Genomic DNA, 21,864 nt, shown 5'->3' with positions numbered 1-21,864 from the left:
CTAGGCAGTTGTCATAATTGCAAAAATACCTCTGCGTATTGAGATTTACTCTCTAGCAGACATTGGGCTGGGCTCTTCTTCCTGGCCATTGAATGAACTGAATTCAGTCCCAACTTACAGCCTTTGTACTCCCTGTTCCCTTTGCCTGACATGCTCTTTCCTCCGAATTTTTCTAGGCTCATTTCTTCTTGTCAAAAGGCATTTCCTATAATGCCATCTCCAGTGAGAAGACTCTCTGACCACTCAAGCTAGAGGAGGACCCCCTTATCCTCAGTCTAACACATCATCTTGTTTTTATTTCTTATGTATTTGTTTACCCATTTATAATCTAGAGTCTAGACATTAGACTATAAGCTCCTTGAGAGTGGAGATCTTTTCTTTTCTGTTCACAATGTATACCCAACAGCTAGCAGAGTGCCTGGCACATAGTAGGTGCTCAGTTATAAATATTTGTGGAATAAGTGAATATACAAGTGAATGATGTTACTAGCTTTATAATAATTCCATGAATTTGATGCTATGATTTCAATTCTGATAATGAGGATGTTGAGGCTCAGAGAGGCTAAAAACATCCCAAGGTCACACTGCTAGTCAGTGGTGGGGCAGAACTTGAACCCTGGCTTTCTGACATGTCACTGGAGTCCTTAATTGCTCTATTGTGTTACATTCTCAGCATTTAGCACAGAGCCTGGCACATACTTGATGCTTAATATAGGTTTGCATGAATGAATGAGTGTATGAATGCGTAATTTAATAAATGGCACCCTGTGTGTCCAATACGTCTCTCTGGCTGGGATTAACTCAGAATCGACTCTTGGAAAGGAGTTTTCTTGTTTGACCCTTTCTGAAGCTTTTTTCTTGATAGGAAGGTGGGGGGTCAATGGGAGGGCAAAGGTGCAAAAGTGAAGCCCCTTGCACCAGACATGGTGGTTCACACCTGTAATTCCAGCACTTTGGGAGGCCGAGGCAGGAAGATTGCTTGAGGCCAGTAATTCAAGACCAGCCTGGGCAACATAGTGAGACTCTTAAAAAAAAATAATGAAAAAAATTAGCTGAGCAAGGTGGCACATGCCTGCAGTCCTAGCTACTTGGGAGGCTGAAGCAGGAGGATCGTCTGAGCCCAGGAGTTAAAGGCTGCAGTGAGCTATGATTGTGCCACTGCACTCCAGCATGAGACCAAGTCAAAAAAAAAAAGGAAGGCCCCAGTTAAATTGTGTCTGCCTTTTTGCCAGATATGAGTGGTTTCGGGAACTGGAGCTAAAGTGGTACGCCCTGCCTGCAGTGGCCAACATGCTGCTCGAGGTGGGCGGCCTGGAGTTCCCAGGGTGCCCCTTCAATGGCTGGTACATGGGCACAGAGATCGGAGTCCGGGACTTCTGTGACGTCCAGCGCTACAACATCCTGGAGGTAACACAGGCAGCCCAGCTGGCCAGCTGGAGGTGTGGGCCTGGGGGTGGCTCCAGGGACTGACTCCCCGCTATCACTCTGCCTCTGTAGGAAGTGGGCAGGAGAATGGGCTTGGAAACGCACAAGCTGGCCTCGCTCTGGAAAGACCGGGCTGTTGTTGAGATCAACATTGCTGTGCTCCATAGTTTCCAGGTATGTCTGGAGTTTTGTGAGTCTGAAGACTTTTTGATTAGAAGCTCATCGGATCCAGTGACTTATGTGATGCTTACTTTATAAGTCAGCCCCCTTGCTCACTCTAGAGGTCCAGCAACAGGCAGCTCTTCACCTCCCAAGACTGTTCAATCCCTGCACTTGAGCACTGAATTCTGTGCTCTCTCAATTGCTCTAGGACTTCACTCCCGAAAATTTCCCTCTTCTCTCTCTGTATCATCAATGTCTCTCTCTCTGCTGAGTCATTCCCAGCAGTGTACAGACAGGCTCTCCTAGCCCCATGTCAAAAAAATAAATGAATAGCTAACATGTAACTCCTGCCAAACCTCAGGCTCCCTCCAGCCACTGCCTCACCTTTCTGCTCCTTTCTACAGCAAAACTATGGAGAGATCTCATTGCGATTCCTCATCCCCCAGCTGCTTCAGCCTGGCTGGGTGACAGAGTGAGACTCCACTCAAAAAAAAAAAGAAAGGCCTCCCTGACTATGCCATGTAAAATGATGCCCTCGCCCCACTGCCAACCTGTCTCTCTGTGTTAGTCCTTTAACCATTTTATTTTTCTTCAAAATACTTCCTCATATAGTTCCTGGCATTATATAGGACATTGACTTTTTTTACTTTTCCTTTTTTTTTTTTTTTTTTTTGAGACATCATCTCACTTGGTCACCCAGGCTGGAATGCAGTGGCATGATCATTGCAGCCTTGACCTCCCGGGCTCAAGTGATCCTCCCACCTTAGCCTGCCAAGTAGCTGGGACTACAGGTGCACACCATGCTTGCCTAATTTTTGTATTTTTAGTAGAGATGGTGTTTTTCCATGTTGCCCAGGTTGGTTCTGAACTCCTAGCCTCAAGTGATCTGCCTGCCTCAGCCTCCCAAAGCTCTGGGATTATGGGCATAAGCCACTGCACCGGGCCGGCTTTCTTTATTGTTTGGTTTTCTCCACTAGAATGTAAGCGCCATGGGGCAGGGACCTTGTCTCTCTGTTTGCTGCTGCACCTCTAGCCTAGAAGAGTGTCTGGCACACGGTAGATGCTAAAATAATGTGTCTTGGAAGAATGAATGGTGAGGGCCACATCCACGTTCTGGCCTGGCACAAACTGGGTCTTCAGTCCTGGTCTGATGCGTGCATGAATGAGTGATGCTGGGACAGGACCTATGAGCTGTGGCTGCTCTTGCTTGCTGTGTGAGGGTGACAGCCTCCACCTCCTCTTAAGCCCACACACAGCCACTGGGCTCCTGTGTAGGGCTAAGCCCTCTGGCCCATCCGCTGTTCTTACCCATGGAAACACTTCTCTTCCCTGCGGGAAGGAGGCCTGAGATGTAGGAAGATACTACTTTAGAAGCCACAACCATTGCCATAAAGCTGACAGATGCCCTGGAGACCCCACCACTGGGCAGTCATTCATTCATTCAGCAATGTTTTACTCAGCGTTTGCCTGGTGCTGGGCACTAGACTGGGCCAAGGATGTGAGTGGTGAACAGAGTACAGATGAGCACACACTGTTCCCCATGACTGGGTCACCCCGTAGGCAGATCAGGCCTGTGCTTGATGGGGGAGGGGAAGATGGAACAGGAAGAGCCCCTCGGTGTCTCGGGAAGGGCTGGCCTTGCACCACACATCCTGACTCCTGGGGACTCCCAGCACCAGCCCTGATGCTGGCAGGATGTGGATACGTCCCAGAAAGTCCGTGAGCCTCTGCTGTCTCCTGACTGTGGCTGACTGTGTCCTTCCACTGCCTGAGTGTCTCCAGGACTTCCTCACCACCCTTCTTCGGGGTAAACTTCAAAAGATGGGCCCTTGTTTCTTCTCTGTAAAATGGGGATAATAGTGCCTCCCTCACCTGAGGATTGTAGGAGTTAAGTAAAAATGCATACAAAATGTTTAGCTGCACTGCCTGGCCCATAGGGAACACTCGGTAAGCAATGATTTTCTTACTATTTATTATGTTGTCATCACGATCATGGCTACCACTGAGAATTTTTTTTTTTTTGAGATGAGCTCTCCCTCCGTTGCCTAGGCTGGAGTGCATAGTGTGATCTCGGCTCACTGCAACCTCCACCTCCTGGGTTCAAGCAATTCTCCTGCCTCAGCCTCCCGAGTAGCTGGAATTATAGGATTGTGTCACCACGCCCAGCTAATTTTTGTAATTTTAGTAGAGACAGGGTTTCACCATGTTGGCCAGGCTGGTCTCAAACTGCTGGCCTCAAGTGATCCACCTATCTCTGCCTCCAAAAGTGCTGGGATTACAGGTGTGAGCCACTGCACCCATCCCGTAGCTACCACTGAGCTTAGAACTGATCTGGCACCCAGGAGTTGCTGTGTCTCGGAAGAATAAATGAATGAGAGCCCACGTCCACAAGAGTGGTGGCCGGACTTATATATGTACATATATAACTTATATATGTCTATATAATTTACAAGGCATAGCTGGACTTCCCAGGCCTGACACCAGCTGGGTCCTCTCATGCCTCCCTACCTTGACTCATGCAGTGCTCCACTCAACCAACTTGCACACCTCTCACAAGACTCCCCTCCTCTCAGGAGCTGCTCCCGAAATTCCCTAACTCACGCTGGGCCTCTGTTTGGCATTGTGTCCTCTCCTCTACCCTTCCCCAGCACCTTTGCCTGCCTCCATCAGAGTTTCTGTCAGGCCATGTGAAAATGACTGATTTTCCCCTGCTTCCTCACCCAGTTAGACTAGACTATAATGCATAGAAGGGGTTGTGTCTTTCCCTTCTATAACGCTGATGCCTTATGCAGTGCCTGGCAGATGGAAATTATAAGAGCAGCTAACATTTATTAAGCACCTAGTATGCTTTGCTTATTTCAGCTTATTGCATCCCTTCAACAACCTCATGATGTAGGAACTTTTTTTGGAGACAAGGTCTTGCTCTGTCGCCCAGGCTGGAGTGCAGTGGCGTGATCATGGCTCACTACAGCCTCGACCTCCTGGGCTCAAGCAATGCTCCTACCACATTAGCCTCCCACGTATCTGAGAACACTGGCATGTGCCACCACACCTGGCTCATTTTTAAATTTTTAATCTTTTTTTTTTGTTTGTTTTTAGACGGAGTCTTGCTCTGTCACCCAGGCTGGAGTACAATGGTGCGATCTTGGCTCACTGCAACCTCCACCTCCCGGGTTCAAGCGATTCTCCTCCCTTAGCCTCCTGGGTAGCTGGGATTACGGGTGTGTGCTGCCACCATGCCTGGCTAATTTTTATATTTTTTAGTAGAGACGGGGTTTCACCATGTTGGTCAGACTGGTCTCAAACTCCCGACCTCAGATGATCTGCTTGCCTTGGCCTCCCAAAGTGCTGGAATTACAGGCATGAGCCACCACACCTGGCCTACTAATTTTAAAATTTTTATAGAGATGGGGCCTCACCATGTTTCCCAGGCTGATTTCAAACTCCTGGGCTCAAGTGATCCTCCCACCTTGGCCTCCCAAAATACTAGGATTACAGGCATGAGCCACTGCACCTGGCCATTATGGGAATTCTTATCATTCACATTTTACAGATGAGCAAACTGAGGCTTAGGGAGATTAAAGAATTAATAGCTCAAATAAGAAGCCCGAGTTTGAACCACTATGTTAAACAAATGTCTCTTGACCGAATGGGTTGCCACAGACATAGAGGCCAGTGGCTGTCTCGCTGGACCATTCCATGGGGTCAGACCCCACAGCCCATAATTTCAGACTGTGAGTGATTCATCTCCCATACACTACAGTTCTCCCAATGCTTCAGACCTCCCCACGGAGGGGTCTGGCTCCCTCTTGACTGAGGAGGCTACAACCCCAGGGAAGTGACTCTTAGAACTCTCTACCTATAAATGGCCAGGATGGTATTTCCTTTACCTGCCAAAAGGCGCTGTGGTTTGAGTTATGCAGATCCAGACAGAGCCATCTGCTGGGAGTCTGGGGAGACCTGTGGGCATGAGAGGCTGGATATTACCCTCAAAGGGACATGGGACCTGTGGGCTGACCCTGGCTAATGTGCTTCCTTGGGCTCCATCAGAGGCTCCACAAGCACCTACCATTTGGGTATTTATTTTCAGCAGGCGGGGAGAGGGCCAGGAGGAGTTACTCTCCCATGTTACAGATTGCCAGGCCTTCCCAGGCACCCTCTGGGAGCCCTGCAGCCAACCAGCCCCTCTCCCGATTCCCTCACCCTTATCTCCACTCCCCTTCTTGCCTTCTGATATAGAAGCAAAACGTGACCATCATGGACCACCACTCAGCTGCAGAATCCTTCATGAAGTACATGCAGAATGAATACCGGTCCCGTGGGGGCTGCCCGGCAGACTGGATTTGGCTGGTCCCTCCCATGTCTGGGAGCATCACTCCCGTGTTTCACCAGGAGATGCTGAACTACGTCCTGTCCCCTTTCTACTACTATCAGGTGAGGGGCCTTCCTCTCCTCTCCCACCTGGGGGCTCAGGTGTGGCTGTGTGTGTGTGTGTGTGCACCTCATGGTTACACATGCAGGGCACAAGAGGAGGCAGGGATATGTTGTTAAAGCTTTCCAGGCTTCACTCAAGGATGCTGAGCAGCCTTTGTGCATTTCCACGGAGATTGGCACTGAAGGAAGTGCCTTCCACTGCACCCCTAGTGGCCTGTGGCTCGGATGGGGGGTCTGTCATTACACCTGCCTCCACGGGAGGGTCCGGCAACAGTCACCCAGCAGAGTGCTAAGGGGATTGGCTCCTGAGTCAGATGCTATTGATTCTGCCACTTCCTAGCAATAGGGTCTTGGGTGGGTCCTTTCACTGTTCTGAGCCCTGATCTTCTCATCTCTAAAAGGGATGGGCTTCACTCCACGACAGGGGGTTGTGTGGATTGCAAAGCTGGTGTATGGAACAGCTCAGCCCAGTGCCCAACGCAGAATGCATTCAGTAACCATGAGCTATTGAGATGAGTTCATTTTGTGCCAAAAAGGATTTAAGAAGAGCTTCCTGCATCTACGTGACCTCACATGCAGGGTGACTGCATGTCCTAGATTCTTGCCTGTTGTAGTAGCAGCTCCTCTTGCTCTCAAAGGTGTCTCAGTTGGGACTGTACATTATGTCGTCTGCCTGGTGATAAGATGCTAAAAGAAAAAGGGAGCGCAGCTTGTTCCTTCCAGGAGGACACTGAGGAGAATAAGAGTCAGCTGCCCTCCTTGATGTGCAGGCTCCATGCCGGGCAGTGGAGAGGCAACTGGGGGAGAGGCAGCCATAGCCCTCCCTTGTGGGGGTTCAGTGACGGGGTGGAGTGCAGGACAGCCTTCTCTCCCAGGCTCATGACGGGTGCGAAGGGTCCTCTACCACTCCAGCATCCGCAAGCCGAGCCAAGCCAGGACCCTGCCCTGCCCTCACATCTCCTTTCTTTTCTGAAGGTAGAGGCCTGGAAAACCCATGTCTGGCAGGACGAGAAGCGGAGACCCAAGAGAAGAGAGATTCCGTTGAAAGTCTTGGTCAAGTGAGTGGCAGTGACTAGTAGTGATGTGTGAACTGTGTCTCTTCCTTCTAGTCAGCCTCTGCCTCCAGTCCTTGAAGGGCAAGGAACACGGGGAATGGATATTCTTTTTGCTTTTGTTTTTGAGACAGGGTCTCACTCTGTCACCCAGGCTGGGGTGTAGTGGTGCCATCACAGCTCACTGTAGCCTCTGCTTCCCAAGCTCAAGTGATCCCTCCCACCTGAGCCTCCCAAGTAGCTGGGACCACAGGTACAAACCCACGCCTGACTAATTTTGTTTATTTTGTGTAGAGATGGGGTCTCACAATGTTGCCCAGGTTGGTCTCGAACTCCTGGGCTCAAGCGATCTTCCTGTCTCAGCCTCCCAAAGTGCTGGGATTACAGATGTGAGCCACTGTGCCTGGTCTGGGAATGTATATTCTTCGTGGAATTTGGCTCCCAGAGGTCCAGTCGCCAATTCCAAGGGTCCCCTGCTGCCATTGTTCCAACCTTCTCTCTCCTCCGTTTTCCCAAAGGGGCCTGCAGTAGTGGGTGAGGGGAGGAAAAGGGTGAGTTGTCATGGTGCATGGCTGGTGAGAAGCGTAGCTTGCTTTTCCCTCAACCTACCCCACATTAAACTCTGTCCTGTCCCATTCCCCTGGTCCCCCATTTTCTTCTGGAAGGCTGACTTAGCATGCAGCACCTGCCTGTCTATCTGTCCCCACAGAGCTGTGCTCTTCGCCTGTATGCTGATGCGCAAGATGATGGCGTCCCGAGTCAGAGTCACCATCCTCTTTGCGACAGAGACAGGAAAATCAGAGGCGCTGGCCTGGGACCTGGGGGCCTTGTTCAGCTGTGCCTTCAACCCCAAGGTACCGGCTCAGTGGGATGGCTGTTGTTTTTTTTGCTTGTGTGCAGGGGAGTCTAGGAAAAGTTAAAACGGTTTCCCCACTCCTGGATGTCTCAGAAACTTGGATGTGCTAATGTACATGATAAATCTGGAAGAGAAGGAAAGACGTGTGCAGGGATTTCCAAACTTACACAGCAGATGAGTTTTTCATGGTGTTCCGGAGAACACATTTTGAGGAACACTTTCACAGTGAATCCAGGCCTCAATATACATCAGTTATTCTAGCTGAACTTTATTCAGGCTCACTGAACACCTGCTCTGCAGGATGCAGTGCTACATGTGAAAGGGGGAAGAGATGAGTAAGCTGCAGATAAACAAGAAAAGGCCACAGAGGGTCTGTCTAAGCTCTAGCCCCTGCCTTCAGCACTAACAGATAAAATCCTACTCTTAGGGATTGGTGGCCCCATACTAGGCCAGCTCCGGGCTTTGAGGATCTCACAATGAGTGACTCAGGGCCAGGCCTTGCCCTCAGGGAGCTCTCCAGTATACACCTCACTCTACCCTCCCAGAGCCCTGCAAAGCAGGCGTCAATGTTATTGTTAATGCACAGAGAAGGAACCTGACTGTTAGACAGGTTGGTGGGTTTTCCAGGGCCACACAGCTTCTGGGAGATGGATGTGACCCTGAGGACAGGGCACGTTCCAGTGTAATGCCACCATGGCATGAGCTGTGATCTGTACCATGTAGAGGCATAAGCCAAGGGGGAACTGACTGATGACCGGGTCAGCCAGGTCGCTGAAAACACCTCTTGGGTCCAAGCCTCCCCTGCCAGCTCCCAGGAGTCTGGAACTGCCAGGAGGGTGGTGGCAGGTCCCCCATCCTTAGCTGGGTGGACCTGGATAGAGCAGCAAGACCAGGGCACACTTCCCCGGCCATTCCCTCCAGGCACAGCTGTGACCTGCTCATTCCAATTTTGTGGAAATATTTCCACACACACAGAATTGCAAGTAGCAGTGGACGTGGTGAGAGGCGTTTGGACATGGGATAGGCAGTATTTTGGAGGTGGAGCCTCCAGGGCTCGCCGATGGGTTAGCTGCAGGGCTTGAGCGGGGAAGGAGAATCGAGGATGATGCGTTAAATCAGTTCATTCACCTCCTCTGTGCCACGCCTGTGCCAGGCCCTGGGACAGACAGATGAGCACAGATGAGCACAGGAGCCGCAGACTGGGGACAGTGTGGGAGGAAGCACAGGGTGTCTAGGCAGGGTAGGGAGGGCCCTACTGGGAGCTGAGAGTTGATGTCCATCCAGGTTGTCTGCATGGATAAGTACAGCCTGAGCTGCCTGGAGGAGGAGCGGCTGCTGTTGGTGGTGACCAGTACGTTTGGCAATGGAGACTGCCCCGGCAACGGAGAGGTGGGTGGCCTGAGGTCTGGATGGTCTAGGGGGTGATTGCACACAGGAGGACTCAGGAAAGGGTCTAGGGGATGCAGCATGTCCTATATAGGGCGTTTGGGTGTCACTGCTCAGGCCACTCTGAATCAGGTCATTTGCTGGCCTCCGTCGTAATTATTGCCATATGGGAAGGCCCCCTTTCCTATGATATATTTAATATATTTCTGTGAGTGGCCTACCTGTTCATATTTAAAAATTCACATTTAAAGGAAACTTGTATCACTCTCACAAAAGGAAAATATCAAAACATAAATTCAATGAAAACAAAATGAAGTTAATGAATTTTAGCTAGATACTATCCGTAACCAAGCCTACTCTTTCTTTTTTTGTTTGTTTGTTTGTTTTTATTTTTTTGGTTTTTTTTTGAGATGGAGTTTTGCTCTTGTTGCCCAGGGTGGAGTGCAGTGGCGTGATCTCGGCTCACTGTAACCTCTGCCTCCCTGGTTCAAGTGATTCTCCTGCCTCAGCCTCCCAAGTAGCTGGGATTACAGGCACACGCCACCACGCCTGGCTAATTTTGTATTCTTTTTTTTAGTAGAGATGGGGTTTCTCCATGTAGGTCAGGCTGGTCTCGAACTCCCGACCTCAGGTGATCTGCCCACCTCAGCCTCCCAAAGTGCTGGGATTATAGGTGTGAGCCAACATGCTCAGCTATCTTTGTTTTTAAAAAAGAGTGATAGACAATGAGAGAGGTATTAAAGGTCTATTACCACCAATTCGAGACTGTGTCTCCAGTGCTCAGAGGAATGAAAATGTAATTGAAGGGGAAGAACTAAAAAATAAATTATGAAAAGGGAGTAAATACTCACCCTGGGATTTGACGCTAGTTCTGCTGGGTCACACACCTCCTGGGATCGTCTTGGGTTCCTGGAGAGCCAGCCTCATTTCAGAGACTATAGGACCAATTGCTGTTGCTTCTACCAGGTTCCAAACCAGAAGAGAATCACGGCCCATTAGGAGGCCCTCTGGAGATGCCCTGCTATAAGGCAGGCCCCCTCTGCCAGGGCTGGATGGGAGGAGGCCAGGCTGTTCTGGGTCTCCCACCAAGGGGCAGGTTGTCTATATAGTTGCTGTAGTTTAGCTGGAGTGAGAGACAAGCTAAACTTGTCAGCTGACAACCAGGTCCTTGGCCAGGTGGCCCCACACGTAAACCAACTTCCATCGTGGGCCGTGAACCTTCTCCTGCCAGCTGTGGCCAGGTTTCCAGAAGAAAGGAAAAAACAGTGTTTTTATTCATCCTGGCCTGAGAACTCTGTCGTTACCTCTCTTTCTAGAAACTGAAGAAATCGCTCTTCATGCTGAAAGAGCTCACCAACAAATTCAGGTAAAACTTTTTCCCTCGTTCTACTCCTCCTAGCCCTGCCCTGTGGACCCAAAGTCTGGGTTCAGGAGATGGAACTGGGTGTGCACAGGGGGTCATCTCAGAGCTGACCAGGCACAGAGGGACCCTGGGTCTAAGGTCTGTACTCACAGTATGTCAAGGGTCAAACCACAGAAACCAAGTCCCTCTCACAGGTCTGTAGGCCAAGCATGGGGTGGTCATGGGAGTTGGTGACAAGGCTCTGGGGTCAGGGGGACCAGAAGGGGATCCAGCTCCATGCTCCAGCTAGAGGGGGAGAGTCTGGGCCTGGCCTTCCAGGCTGTTGGTGCTGGGTGCTGGGTGCCAGGTGCTGCTTGCATGGGACATGAGTCTCTGTGTGTGTTCTCGGGCAGGTATGCTGTGTTTGGCCTTGGCTCCAGCATGTACCCTCGGTTCTGCGCCTTTGCTCGTGACATCGATCAGAAGCTGTCCCACCTGGGGGCCTCTCAGCTCACCCCCATGGGAGAAGGGGATGAGCTCAGTGGGCAGGAGGACGCCTTCCGCAGCTGGGCCGTGCAAACCTTCAAGGTTGGTTCCCAGCCAGAGCTGCTCCACAGCAGGGACATGACAGGGAGCATTCATGCCTAGGACCTCTGTGCTGAACATCCCGGGTGCCATGACCTCTGCCTGTGGTCCTGTAGATGTGGTCCCAGGCGTGGGCCAGGGCCACTGACCTGAGGACGCAGGTCACTGCTGCTCTCCCTCAGCCCCCTAGAAGAGCTCCACCTTGTGCACACCACTCTGGGGAAACAGGTGGCACAGGTACCACCGTGCCCTTAGGGAGCTTCTAGTTTAAGGACTTTCCCCCACTGACTACCTAGGTCGCCTCTTAACTACTGTGTCTGTTTCAGTCTCGCAGCCATAGAGAGCCTGGGCACAGGCACCACACAGTGGGCCCTCGGCAGGTGCTGACCCCTTCTCTCTCCACCACCACTTTGGATCCACTCAGTGTCTCCATAGCTATTTACTGCGGTGGTTGGCCCTAGTCATTTAGGGGAACTCATCAGTCATGCAGAGTGTCACTCACTGGCGGTGCTTAGGATTATCAGCGTGCATTGGGGCAGGCTTGGTTCCAAAGCCCGGGCCTCCTCCATGTGGTTCCACACCAGGAACATGGGGACAATCAGACCTCTCCCAGTGTGGGCATGAGGATACAAGATCATGTCAATATTGGCATTCATAATGGCTGGGCACAGTGGCACATGCCTGTAATTCAAGCACTTTAGGAGGCTGAGGTGGGCGGATCGCTTGAGCCCAGGAGCTCAAAACTAGCCTGGGTAACATGTGAAACCTGCCTCTACTGAAAATACGGAAGATTAACTGGGCTTGGTTGTGCATAATTGGTGTCAGCTACTTAGAAGGCTGAGGTGGGAGGATTGCTTGAGCCCAGAGAGGTTGGGCTTCAGTGAGCTATGATGGCACCACTGTACTCCAGCCTGGGTGACACAGTGAGACCCTGTCTCAAAACAAAAACAAAGCAATATTTATAATAGCAGCAATAGCTACTATGTGCCAAGCCCAGGCACCTCTTTGAGTCCTTGCTGTCACCCTATCAGGTAAGTGTGCTTAGAAGTTACATGAAGCACATGGCTCAGTGTTTGGTCCATGGTAAGGGCCTAAAAAGTGGTAGCCCCGGTGGTGCAGATGCTGCTGCTGCTGGCCATTAACCCCAGTCTGCTCCACCTTCTTCCAGGCAGCCTGTGAGACGTTTGATGTCCGAGGCAAACAGCACATTCAGATCCCCAAGCTCTACACCTCCAGTGTGACCTGGGACCCACACCACTACAGGCTCGTGCAGGACTCACAGCCTTTGGACCTCAGCAAAGGTACCCGCTTCTCTGCAGCACACGGGGCTTGTGTGTGTTGGGGTCTGAGCCCTGAGCCCATGGTCAAGGAGACCCCCGGGTCTCCTTCTGAACAGAGACAACTGGCCTGGGCACCTCCCTCTCACTGCATGCAAGAGCCTTTTAGGGTGCAAGACTCAAGGCGCTGAGGGAGGCTGTTTCAGGAGGGAGCCCCAGGAGGGCGGTGGAGAGAGAAGGGGACAGCATCTGCCGAGGGCCTACTGTGTGCCGGGCACTGTGCGGGGCTCCTGGCCCACATGGGCTAAGTGAGCCTGGACACTCCTCCTGGGAGAAAGGCACAGAGGGAGAAATTGCAGTTCAGGGAGGTGAAGCACATTGCTAGCCTGTGGCCATGTTGGGGTCTGAGCCCCCGCCTTCCAGCCGCGAAGGCAGCCAAGGGTCATGAAGAAGGCGTCACAGAGACGATTCTAGGCTGTAGTGGTGAACTCTCCACTCTGCACCCCGGGGTGCTGTGCCCTGTGCCCTGACAAAGGTAGTCTTGAAGGTTTCTACATGTTTAAGATCTCCCCAATGTCAAGGGTGCTCTCCTGTGGGTCCCAAGCCATGGAGATGTCCTGGGACTTTCGTTTTTAGGTTGCTAAATTGAATTTCCCAATACCTAGAAGCAACACCTAGAAGCTGCCCTGTATCAGATCAAGGACTTTTTTTTTTTTTTTTTTTTGGGCGGTGGGGGACAGAGTCTCAGTCTGTCGTCCAGGCTGGAGTTCAGTGGCGCGATTCCCACTTACTGCAACCTCCACCTCCCGGGTTCAAGTGATTCTCGTGCCTCAGCCTCCCTAGTAACTGGGACTACAGGAACTACTACCATGCCTGGTTTCAGTATGTTGGCCAGTCTGGTCTCAGACTCCTGACCTCCAGTAATCCACCCACCTTGGACTCCAAAAGTGCTGGGATTACAGACATGAGCCACCATGCCCGGCCTGGACCAAGGATCTTTATTTGTGGAATAAAAGGAAGAAAAAGAAAACCTCAATGGCCACCTCAGCAGGATGCCGCAAGGGTAGTGTCCAGGTGTCACTGACTCAGACATGTGGGGGCTTCTCCCACCCACGCTCCAGAGCCACTTTGCCAGTTCACCATCTCTGTGTTCTTCGCAGCCCTCAGCAGCATGCACGCCAAGAACGTGTTCACCATGAGGCTCAAATCTCGGCAGAACCTACAGAGTCCGACATCCAGGTAAGGGAAAGTGCAGGGCTTCTTGGGTGATGCTCTGTCGATTTTATTCTAATGAATGAAAGGCCAGAAGAAATCAGTCTTTGAAGGGAGAGGAGAGGAGCCTCTGCTGGCATCAGCAGCCACACTGTCAGTAGGACCAACTCACCTGGTAACCCGCAGCCACCTGTACTTTTACATCTACTCTTGGTTAACCACAGGCCACTTTTCCAGCTTGGACACTAAGCACCTGCTCCACTTCCTCTCCTTCCTCATTGAACTCTTTCACTAAAAGGAGAGTGCAAGAGAGACTTAAACTGTTTGACTCATTCTGAAGAACTTTCAGGAAAAGTGTTGGCAGGGAAGGAAATTTCCCAGCTCTGGGAAACGAGCCTTGTGGATTATCTGCAGGTTTCACTGATCTGTGTGATCCTCCCCACGTGCATTAGGAAAACTGCCTTTGGTTCTAATAAGAACATGGTTTGTCCTGGCAACAAGGAAAGGTTTCTTATAATGTCCACGTGTCTCCAAGGGGGATGCTTTCTCCAGGCAGAGGCTGTGGCCAAGCCCTTGGGGGACTCAGAGGGCTGCTGGGAAGGGGTGGGCCCCCTCCTCCCCAAAGGGAAGCTCCCGGGGCCCTCTCGAGCACCCCTGCCTATGGGGATCCCTCATCCCAAGCTCAGGGTGGCGGCCCAGGCTTGTGGAACCAGCCAGGAAAATGAAAGGAGGGCACATTTCCTGGGGAAACTGGCCCGCCCATCAGGGGCCCTGGAGGAAATCCTGCAACGTCACCTGAGGCTTCATTTTCCTTCCCCAGCCGTGCCACCATCCTGGTGGAACTCTCCTGTGAGGACGGCCAAGGCCTGAACTACTTGCCAGGGGAGCACCTTGGGATTTGCCCAGGCAACCAGCCGGCCCTGGTCCAAGGCATCCTGGAGCGAGTGGTGGACAGCCCCGCGCCCCACCAGATAGTGCGCCTGGAGGCCCTGGACGAGAGCGGTGAGCCCCAGACCAGAGAGCCAATGCTGCCTGGCATCCTCCGGCCACCCCACCTGCTGGGCCTGGGCCTGCCGGTGACAGCTATCCCTGTCCTTCGTGCTGAGAGGGTGGGCTGCCAAAGCTCATGTGAAAGCAGCTGTGGAAACAGTCCCAGCCCATAAGGCATGGCCCCCTGGCCTTAGTTTCCCCAGTGATAACAACATCCCCGCAATGCAGTGGCCAAAGTGAGAAAGTGGGATAAGCCAGGCATGGTGGCTCACGCCTGTAATCCCAGCACTTTGGGAGGCCATGGCAGGTGGATCACTTGAGGTCAGGAGTCTGAGACAAGCCTGGCCAACGTGATGAAACCCCGTCTCTACTAAAAATACAAAAATAATTAGCCAGGAATGGTGCTTCATGCCTGTAATCCTAGTCACTCGGGAGGCTGAGGCACAAGAATTGCTTGAAGCCAGGAGGTGGAGGTTGCAGTGATCCGAGATCTCGCCACTGTACTCCAGCCTGGGTGACAGAGACTCCATCTCAAAAAAATAAAAAGGAAAGTGGGACCAGAGAGGCAGAGCCTGGCAGTGCTCCCCACTGTCCAGCAGAAAGTGAGAGAACCTGAGACATGGGGACAATGAGACAGACGTTCTTGTGACTGCAGGGTGATGGATGTGGTTCATCAGGACTCTGTTCCAGAGGAGATAATGTCATGCTCATATTTTAACCTAATATTTAGAAAGCATCTGTGTACCAGGCACAGCACCAGCTACCATGTGCGCAGTTTGATTCAGCGCTCATGCCAACCCAGCAAGATAGGTTTTGGTATCAGATCTGTTTCACACGGAGGGAACCCAAGGCCCAGAGGCTTCGGTCACCTAGGAAGTGGGGAGCCAGGGTTTGAACCCGTGTCTGCTGGCCCCAGGGTCTGTGCTATGACTGCCCTGTGTGCTGCCCCCTGGGACTTCCCTTTGGGCTCATCTTCTGCTCACCCAGCACCTCTTGGTACAGCACCCAGGGGACTGCAGTCACGGGCTTTTCTCTGAGTGAACAACTGGCCTGTGAGGTATCCATTAGTCTTTGGTGGATTTAGTCATTGTGAGTCTGTAGATCGCCAGTGGGTGTCTTGCTAAAGTTCGGGTCTGGGCCAGAGAAGGACATGGTTAGTTCATCAGGACCACGCCAACTTAGTGCCCCTTGGGGGGCTGGTGATCAGCCCTTCCTGGCAGTCCTTTCTCCAAGCGCCACCTCCTTCCTGCCTTTTGCTCATAGAGCCAGGACTTTAGAGCCTCCTTTCCCTGCAGCTGGAGAATAGGGGGTGTCTGCCTGGGGGCCTCGCTACCTTCTGAGAATCCCGAATGGGGCTGATTTCCATCCTGACACCTTCCTTCCCCATCCAGGCAGCTACTGGGTCAGTGACAAGAGGCTGCCCCCCTGCTCACTCAGCCAGGCCCTCACCTACTTCCTGGATATCACCACCCCCCCAACCCAGCTGCTGCTCCAAAAGCTGGCCCAGGTGGCCACAGAAGTGACTGAGAGACAGAGGCTGGAGGCCCTGTGCCAGGTGAAGATCAGGGTTGGTGGGCAGTGCGGGTATGTGGGGGGTCTCAGAATGTGGGGAGCTGGAGCTCAGAGCTGGTCTTTAACTTCCAAGAGGGATCCACCCAGGTTCCCAAAGTGAGACTTGTCAAAGGCTATGGGAAGCCAGGCATCATCTGCTGGCCCATGTCTAGGACACAGTTGTGTTGAGTGAACTGAGTTTTTCCAAGTGTCTGCAGGATGCAACCAGAGTGCACTGCCTTGGACATTGGCTAGAAAGGGGAGCCGTCCTTATCTGTCTTTGCTTTCCCCCAAACTGGAATAAACTTGTCACTTAAGATGTATTGGGGGATGGATGGTGTGGATGAATGGATACATTGGCATAATGGGCAGAGTGACAGACGGACAGCTGAATTAATAAGTTAATGAGAGAATGCATTAACTCACCTGCAACTGTCTGGTTCCAAGTCTGCAAAAGGCACTGGTTGTCATTATTATCATCATCATTATAGCTAACTATCTCGGTTCCAACTACCTCCATTACCATTATTTTGTGACTGCAGTGTACTAACTTGGTACATGTTTTCTGGTTTAATTCCCATAACATCCCCACCAGGTAGGCAATGCTATCCTTGTTTCACAAAAGGTAAGTAATTGGGATGAGATTCCATAGCTAGTGAGGACACCCAGTCAAGATTTGAACCCAGGTCTGATTGGTTCCAAAGCCTTGCCCCAAATAAATTACAATAAAGATTTGACCCCTGCCCATGAGTTGCTGAGAGTGGAGGTAACATAAGTTAGATAAATGTACTGGACTGAGTTCCTGCAGGACAGGAACTATTTCTTCTCAAGCTTGGTAGTCTCAGCACCCTGGACAGTGCCTGGCACATGGACTTGTTTGTTGAGTGAGTGGAGGAATGAATGAATACTGGGTTGTGACAGCCTTTCCCCCAAAATGGGGCAGGCATCCTGAGTCACTCACATCACCCTTGGCTTTCAGCGCTCAGAGTACAGCAAGTGGAAGTTCACCAACAGCCCCACATTCCTGGAGGTGCTGGAGGAGTTCCCGTCCCTGCGGGTGTCTGCTGGCTTCCTGCTTTCCCAGCTCCCCATTCTGAAGCCCAGGTTCTACTCCATCAGCTCCTCCCGGGATCACACGCCCACGGAGATCCACCTGACTGTGGCCGTGGTCACGTACCACACCCAAGGTGAGCCCAGGGCTCTGGAGCAGGCCCTCTCCACTCCTTATTGGGCATCTGTTCATCAACTCGGCTTCAGCTCCCTCATCAGTTCAAGGAGGGAGGGAACACCCACAGCCCAGAGTTGTTAATGGTAATAGGAGGTGTGTGGGAGAGATCTCTAGGAATCAGGCACTAAACCAAGCCTTCTGTGTGTATATGATCAGTTACTATGTGGGGTAGGCACTGTGTGCATTTTACAGGTGGCACAGAAAGTCACGCTGTTAGTAAGTGGAGAGCTGAGATTCAGACCTGGGTAGTCCAACTGCTGAGTCCAAGTCCTCCACCACTCCACTGTCCCACTACTCTGGCGACAATTTAATGAGATCAGACGTGGAGAGCACCCAACCCTTGGTGAGAATCCAGTGGTTCTTAGTCTTCCTGATCGTGCAGCCTGAACGCAGGGGAGATTCTGCATTGATTGTTCATTCGCTCACTGAGCTCATTCAGTGATGGTTTATTTCACACCTCCCCATGCCCGGCACTGGGGTGAGTGGGGAAATACAGCAGACATCAGCCCTGCCCTCAGGGAGCATCTAGAGGCAGCAGTGGAGAGATAGGCATAGAAATAATTACATGATTTTCATTGTGCAGAAGCCAAGAAGGAAAGGTCAGGGTCACTGAGGGAAGTGAATGGTTGGTGATGCTGCCATTGACGGGGAGGCCAGCATCTCATCCAGGTGGTCTCGGCTCCACCACTGGCCTCTGCCCCCTGCCCTGCCCTCTGTAACTGAGCATTGCCTGGGTTGGCAAAGCTGGGAGCTGCCCACACTTCCGAGCCCTCTGTCCTCTAGGAAGCAAAACCACAGTTTATAAAACCTTGGCAGAGACTCTGCCCTGCTAGAGAACACCCACCCAGACCAGGAGAGGAGAGGCCGACATGTCCTGTGAGAGCAAGATTCAATCCCGAGGAAAACCAGGGGGACCTCTGCAGTTGGTTGGAGGCCTCCTTCAAGTGCTGGGCCATTGTAAGGGGAACAGAACCCAGAGAGACCTCCTGGGTTTCTACAAGCCCAAGAGGGGTCACTGAGGAGGAAAGCGAGGCGCCAGATCAGGCTGAAATGCGCGGAGCTCATCCGCTACCCAGGGTTGCTGCCAGCAAGGGCCACACTCATGAGCGCACAAAGCAGTGGCCACCCTGAGGGGTCACTTCATGCTGCTGTCAGTGGAGCTCAGAGGTGAGCTGGGGGTGTTCCTGGAGAAAGTCTTTGGAAGGAGCACTGGAGTAGGGGTCAGGGAACCTGAGCTGTCCACCTGATTCCACCAAGACCTGAGGGACCTTGGCCAAATCACTTTTCCTCTCCGGGAATCGGTTTCCGCATTGACAGAAGGAGCAGCTTGCAGCCTCTCTAAGTCCCTCTCAACTTTCCTCAGCTCTGGGCTCTCAGAGGGTGGAGCTCAGAACCAGGAGGACAAACAGCTGCTCAGTGAGTCCTGAGAGTGCCTGAGTGGGGGCGTCCAAGGAGGCCATGGTGTGGGCGGAGCAGCTGGCACAGTTTGCGCATGGGCAGTGGGGGACGTTGGTCACTTTGTGTTATCGTTGCAGATGGCCAGGGTCCCCTGCACCACGGCGTCTGCAGCACATGGCTCAACAGCCTGAAGCCCCGAGACCCAGTGCCCTGCTTTATAGGAAAGTAAGCACCGCTTCCGCTCTGTCCCCTGTGGGACCGCTGACCCCTGGGGGTTCCGGGAGGAAAGGGAGGGATCTGGGGTTTAGGTGCTGCTCGGAGCCCCTTGGCCCATAAAGAAGACACTGGGGTCACACTGGTGTGGCTGTCTCTAGCAGGGACAGTGGTGACAGGTGGATTTCAGAGTCCAGTGAGCTTGGCCCTTTTTCAGAAGGACCTGGGGGAGGTGCTGGTGGCTGGACAGAAGTGAAGCAGCCTACAGGACGTGGGAAATCAAATAGCAGCTGCTTGTTCTCTCCACCCCTCACGACCGCCCCCCACAGGCCCAGCTCCCCAGCCACCCTGTGTGTGTGTGGCCCCGGGGTGTCTGAGGGCTGGCCCCCTCTTCTTCTGTCCTCTTCAGTGCCAGCGGCTTCCACCTCCCCGAGGACCCCTCCCATCCTTGCATCCTCGTCGGGCCTGGCACAGGCATCGCCCCCTTCCGCAGTTTCTGGCAGCAGCGGCTCCATGACTCCCAGCACAAGGGTAAGGCTGGAGGCTTCCCAGGTGGGAGGGGCACCAGGGGGCAGCGCCTGCCTAGGAGCAGAACTGCAGCCCCACAAACGGCTCCTGGACCTTTCTGGAGGGAAGGCCTCCCAAATTTGCCTCCCCGTGCGGGACTCTGTGGGTTAGAATGGCCGCCTTTCCATCTCCCACATGGTAGCCGGGGCTCCCCCTCCTGGGAGTGGAGGTAACTGGAAAGTCCCTGCTTTTGACCTCCGATGGGCTGAGGGAATTCTGCATCCGCACTTTCAGTTCAGTGACTATGGATGAGTGATCTGAATGCCCTGGGCCTCAGTTTCCTCATCTGTAAAGTGGGGATAATGCTGTTAAATAGCTAGTGGGAGTGAAATGAGAATTCCAGTTGGACTTGGCGCCGTGGCGCCCTCTGGTGGCCAACATGGTAACAACAGCCCGGGACTCCTGCAGGAGTGCGGGGAGGCCGCATGACCTTGGTGTTTGGGTGCCGCCGCCCAGATGAGGACCACATCTACCAGGAGGAGATGCTGGAGATGGCCCAGAAGGGGGTGCTGCATGCGGTGCACACAGCCTATTCTCGCCTGCCTGGCAAGCCCAAGGTAAATGCAGCCTCGAAGCAGGTGAAGCATTACACACACAGGCTCCAGGGTGAGCCCTGGGTCCCCACAGGCCCCTCGCCTCCCTGAGCCTTCAGCTCCTGAGCTCTGAAGTGCGGGTAGTTCACAACCATCAGAGTGATGCTGTGAAGAGTGTTACGCCCTCTCATACAGAAGAAGTGACAGGCCTGGAGAGGTTCGGGACTAACCTAGGTCGCATGCGGGTTAAGCCCACGGCTCAGCCTGCTGAAGGTCCCCAGCAGGTCCCGTGGGACACGCGACTGCCCTAGGAGAGGTGATCCAGGCTGGCTATGCTCAAGTCCAGCAAGGCTGGAGGGCGGCCAATGCTTCCATCACGGCCCTCAGAGTGGTCTTTGCTGCCCCCAGACCGCGTTGCCCCCTGAGCCTGGGGTGTCAGAATAGACTTTCGGCCTTCACACACTTGTCTCACCAGGGCACCTTTTGGGCCCAGTGCTCTGTGCCCAGTGCTGGGGCCGGTGTGCATCCTGTGTGGAGCAGGAGCAGAGAGTCCCTGACTGACTCCTGGGCATTCTAGCTGGGGAGCCCAGGATCCCTATCCTGCAGGGACGTGATGGACAGTCTGCATTGAGAGGCTCCTTTTTCTGGGGTGTAGGCAGAGCCCTGTGTGGGGGGACTGCCTTTATTGATGCCTCTTTGAAGCATGGCAAATTCAGAGACAGTCTGGGAGCTCCACTGCATGGTCAGCCCCTTGAGGGCAGGACCGTGTCCAGCATTTATCTCTCTATTCCCAGCTCAGCCACTGGAGCATCATGCGCCTCCTCATCCTGAGCCTGGATCCCTGCAAGGTCCTGGCTGGGAGGGGACTCACTCCGCACCCCTGAGTGCCCTCTCCCCACCTCCCTGAGGCCAGCAGGCCCACCTGCAAGCCTCGTCCCCAGCAGCTGGGGACTGGACCCACCACTTCCTCTGGTTTCAGGTCTATGTTCAGGACATCCTGCAGCAGCAGCTGGCCAGCGAGGTGCTCCGTGTGCTCCATGAGGAGCCAGGTCACCTCTATGTTTGTGGGGATGTGCGCATGGCCTGGGATGTGGCCCACACCCTGAAGCAGCTGGTGGCTGCCAAGCTGAACTTGAATGAGGAGCAGGTCGAGGACTATTTCTTTCAGCTCAAGGTATAATAGTGGGTGTGTGGGCTGAGGGTGTTGGCCAAGGGCACAGGCCACTGGAGCCAGGACCAGGGGTGGCAGGTAGACCCAGGGGAGTCAGGCCCAGAAAAGTTCTGGACCCCAAGAGAATCTTAGCAGTGGCTGAGATCTGAGCTGGGTGGGCTGTCAGAAGGCCCCGCTGCACATCCCGGACTGGTCGCAGCTTTGGGAAGTCGGGTGAATGGGTTCCATTTTGCCGTCTGTGGAATGGGGGCAGGAGGGTCTCCTTGGCCTCTCCCCAAACCCCCTTTCAGAAAGTATCTGTGTGGCCAAAGCAAGGCTGTGAACACAGGGGAGAGCAAGGCTGCCCCCGTCAGCCTCGTGTGAACCTCACACTTCTTATTTACACCCAGGCTGGCGTCTGCTCACCCTCATCCCCGCAGCAGGAAGGGCTTGCATTTCACTGATGAAGATAATAGTGATATTTATCAAGGGTTTCCACTGGG

The 21,864-nt window shown here is 53.0% G+C and overlaps 1 protein-coding gene across 2 annotated transcripts in view; it reads left to right on the top strand.

Annotated features, from left to right (window-relative positions):
• Window positions 1–21,254, top strand: part of NOS2 (nitric oxide synthase 2) — a 34,433-nt gene extending 13,179 nt beyond the window's left edge. The window contains exons 9-24 of one of the 2 annotated variants that reach the window (XR_001888535.1): window positions 1,233–1,407; window positions 1,498–1,599; window positions 5,827–6,021; window positions 6,997–7,079; window positions 7,783–7,927; window positions 9,214–9,318; window positions 10,632–10,681; window positions 11,071–11,245; window positions 12,411–12,543; window positions 13,680–13,758; window positions 16,113–16,276; window positions 17,252–17,459; window positions 19,036–19,123; window positions 19,521–19,642; window positions 20,087–20,235; window positions 21,191–21,254. Coding sequence is in view for 1 of the 2 variants with exons in the window: in XM_017888930.1 (XP_017744419.1) it covers window positions 1,233–1,407; window positions 1,498–1,599; window positions 5,827–6,021; window positions 6,997–7,079; window positions 7,783–7,927; window positions 9,214–9,318; window positions 10,632–10,681; window positions 11,071–11,245; window positions 12,411–12,543; window positions 13,680–13,758; window positions 14,552–14,733; window positions 16,113–16,393 (1,705 nt within the window). In the remaining variant the exon portion in view is untranslated. Of the gene's footprint in view, window positions 1–1,232; window positions 1,408–1,497; window positions 1,600–5,826; window positions 6,022–6,996; window positions 7,080–7,782; window positions 7,928–9,213; window positions 9,319–10,631; window positions 10,682–11,070; window positions 11,246–12,410; window positions 12,544–13,679; window positions 13,759–14,551; window positions 14,734–16,112; window positions 16,560–17,251; window positions 17,460–19,035; window positions 19,124–19,520; window positions 19,643–20,086; window positions 20,236–21,190 lie in introns of those variants that run through there. The other variant, XM_017888930.1, reaches the window with a different exon arrangement.
• The last annotated feature ends 610 nt before the right edge of the window (window positions 21,255–21,864 follow it).

This window comes from Rhinopithecus bieti, unplaced genomic scaffold (assembly GCF_001698545.2).
Source record: "Rhinopithecus bieti isolate Rb0 unplaced genomic scaffold, ASM169854v2 scaffold_18477, whole genome shotgun sequence".
NCBI classification, from domain to species: Eukaryota; Metazoa; Chordata; class Mammalia; order Primates; family Cercopithecidae; genus Rhinopithecus; species Rhinopithecus bieti.
Note: the sequence above shows the minus strand (reverse complement) of the source record. Positions and strands in the feature narration are given on the sequence as shown.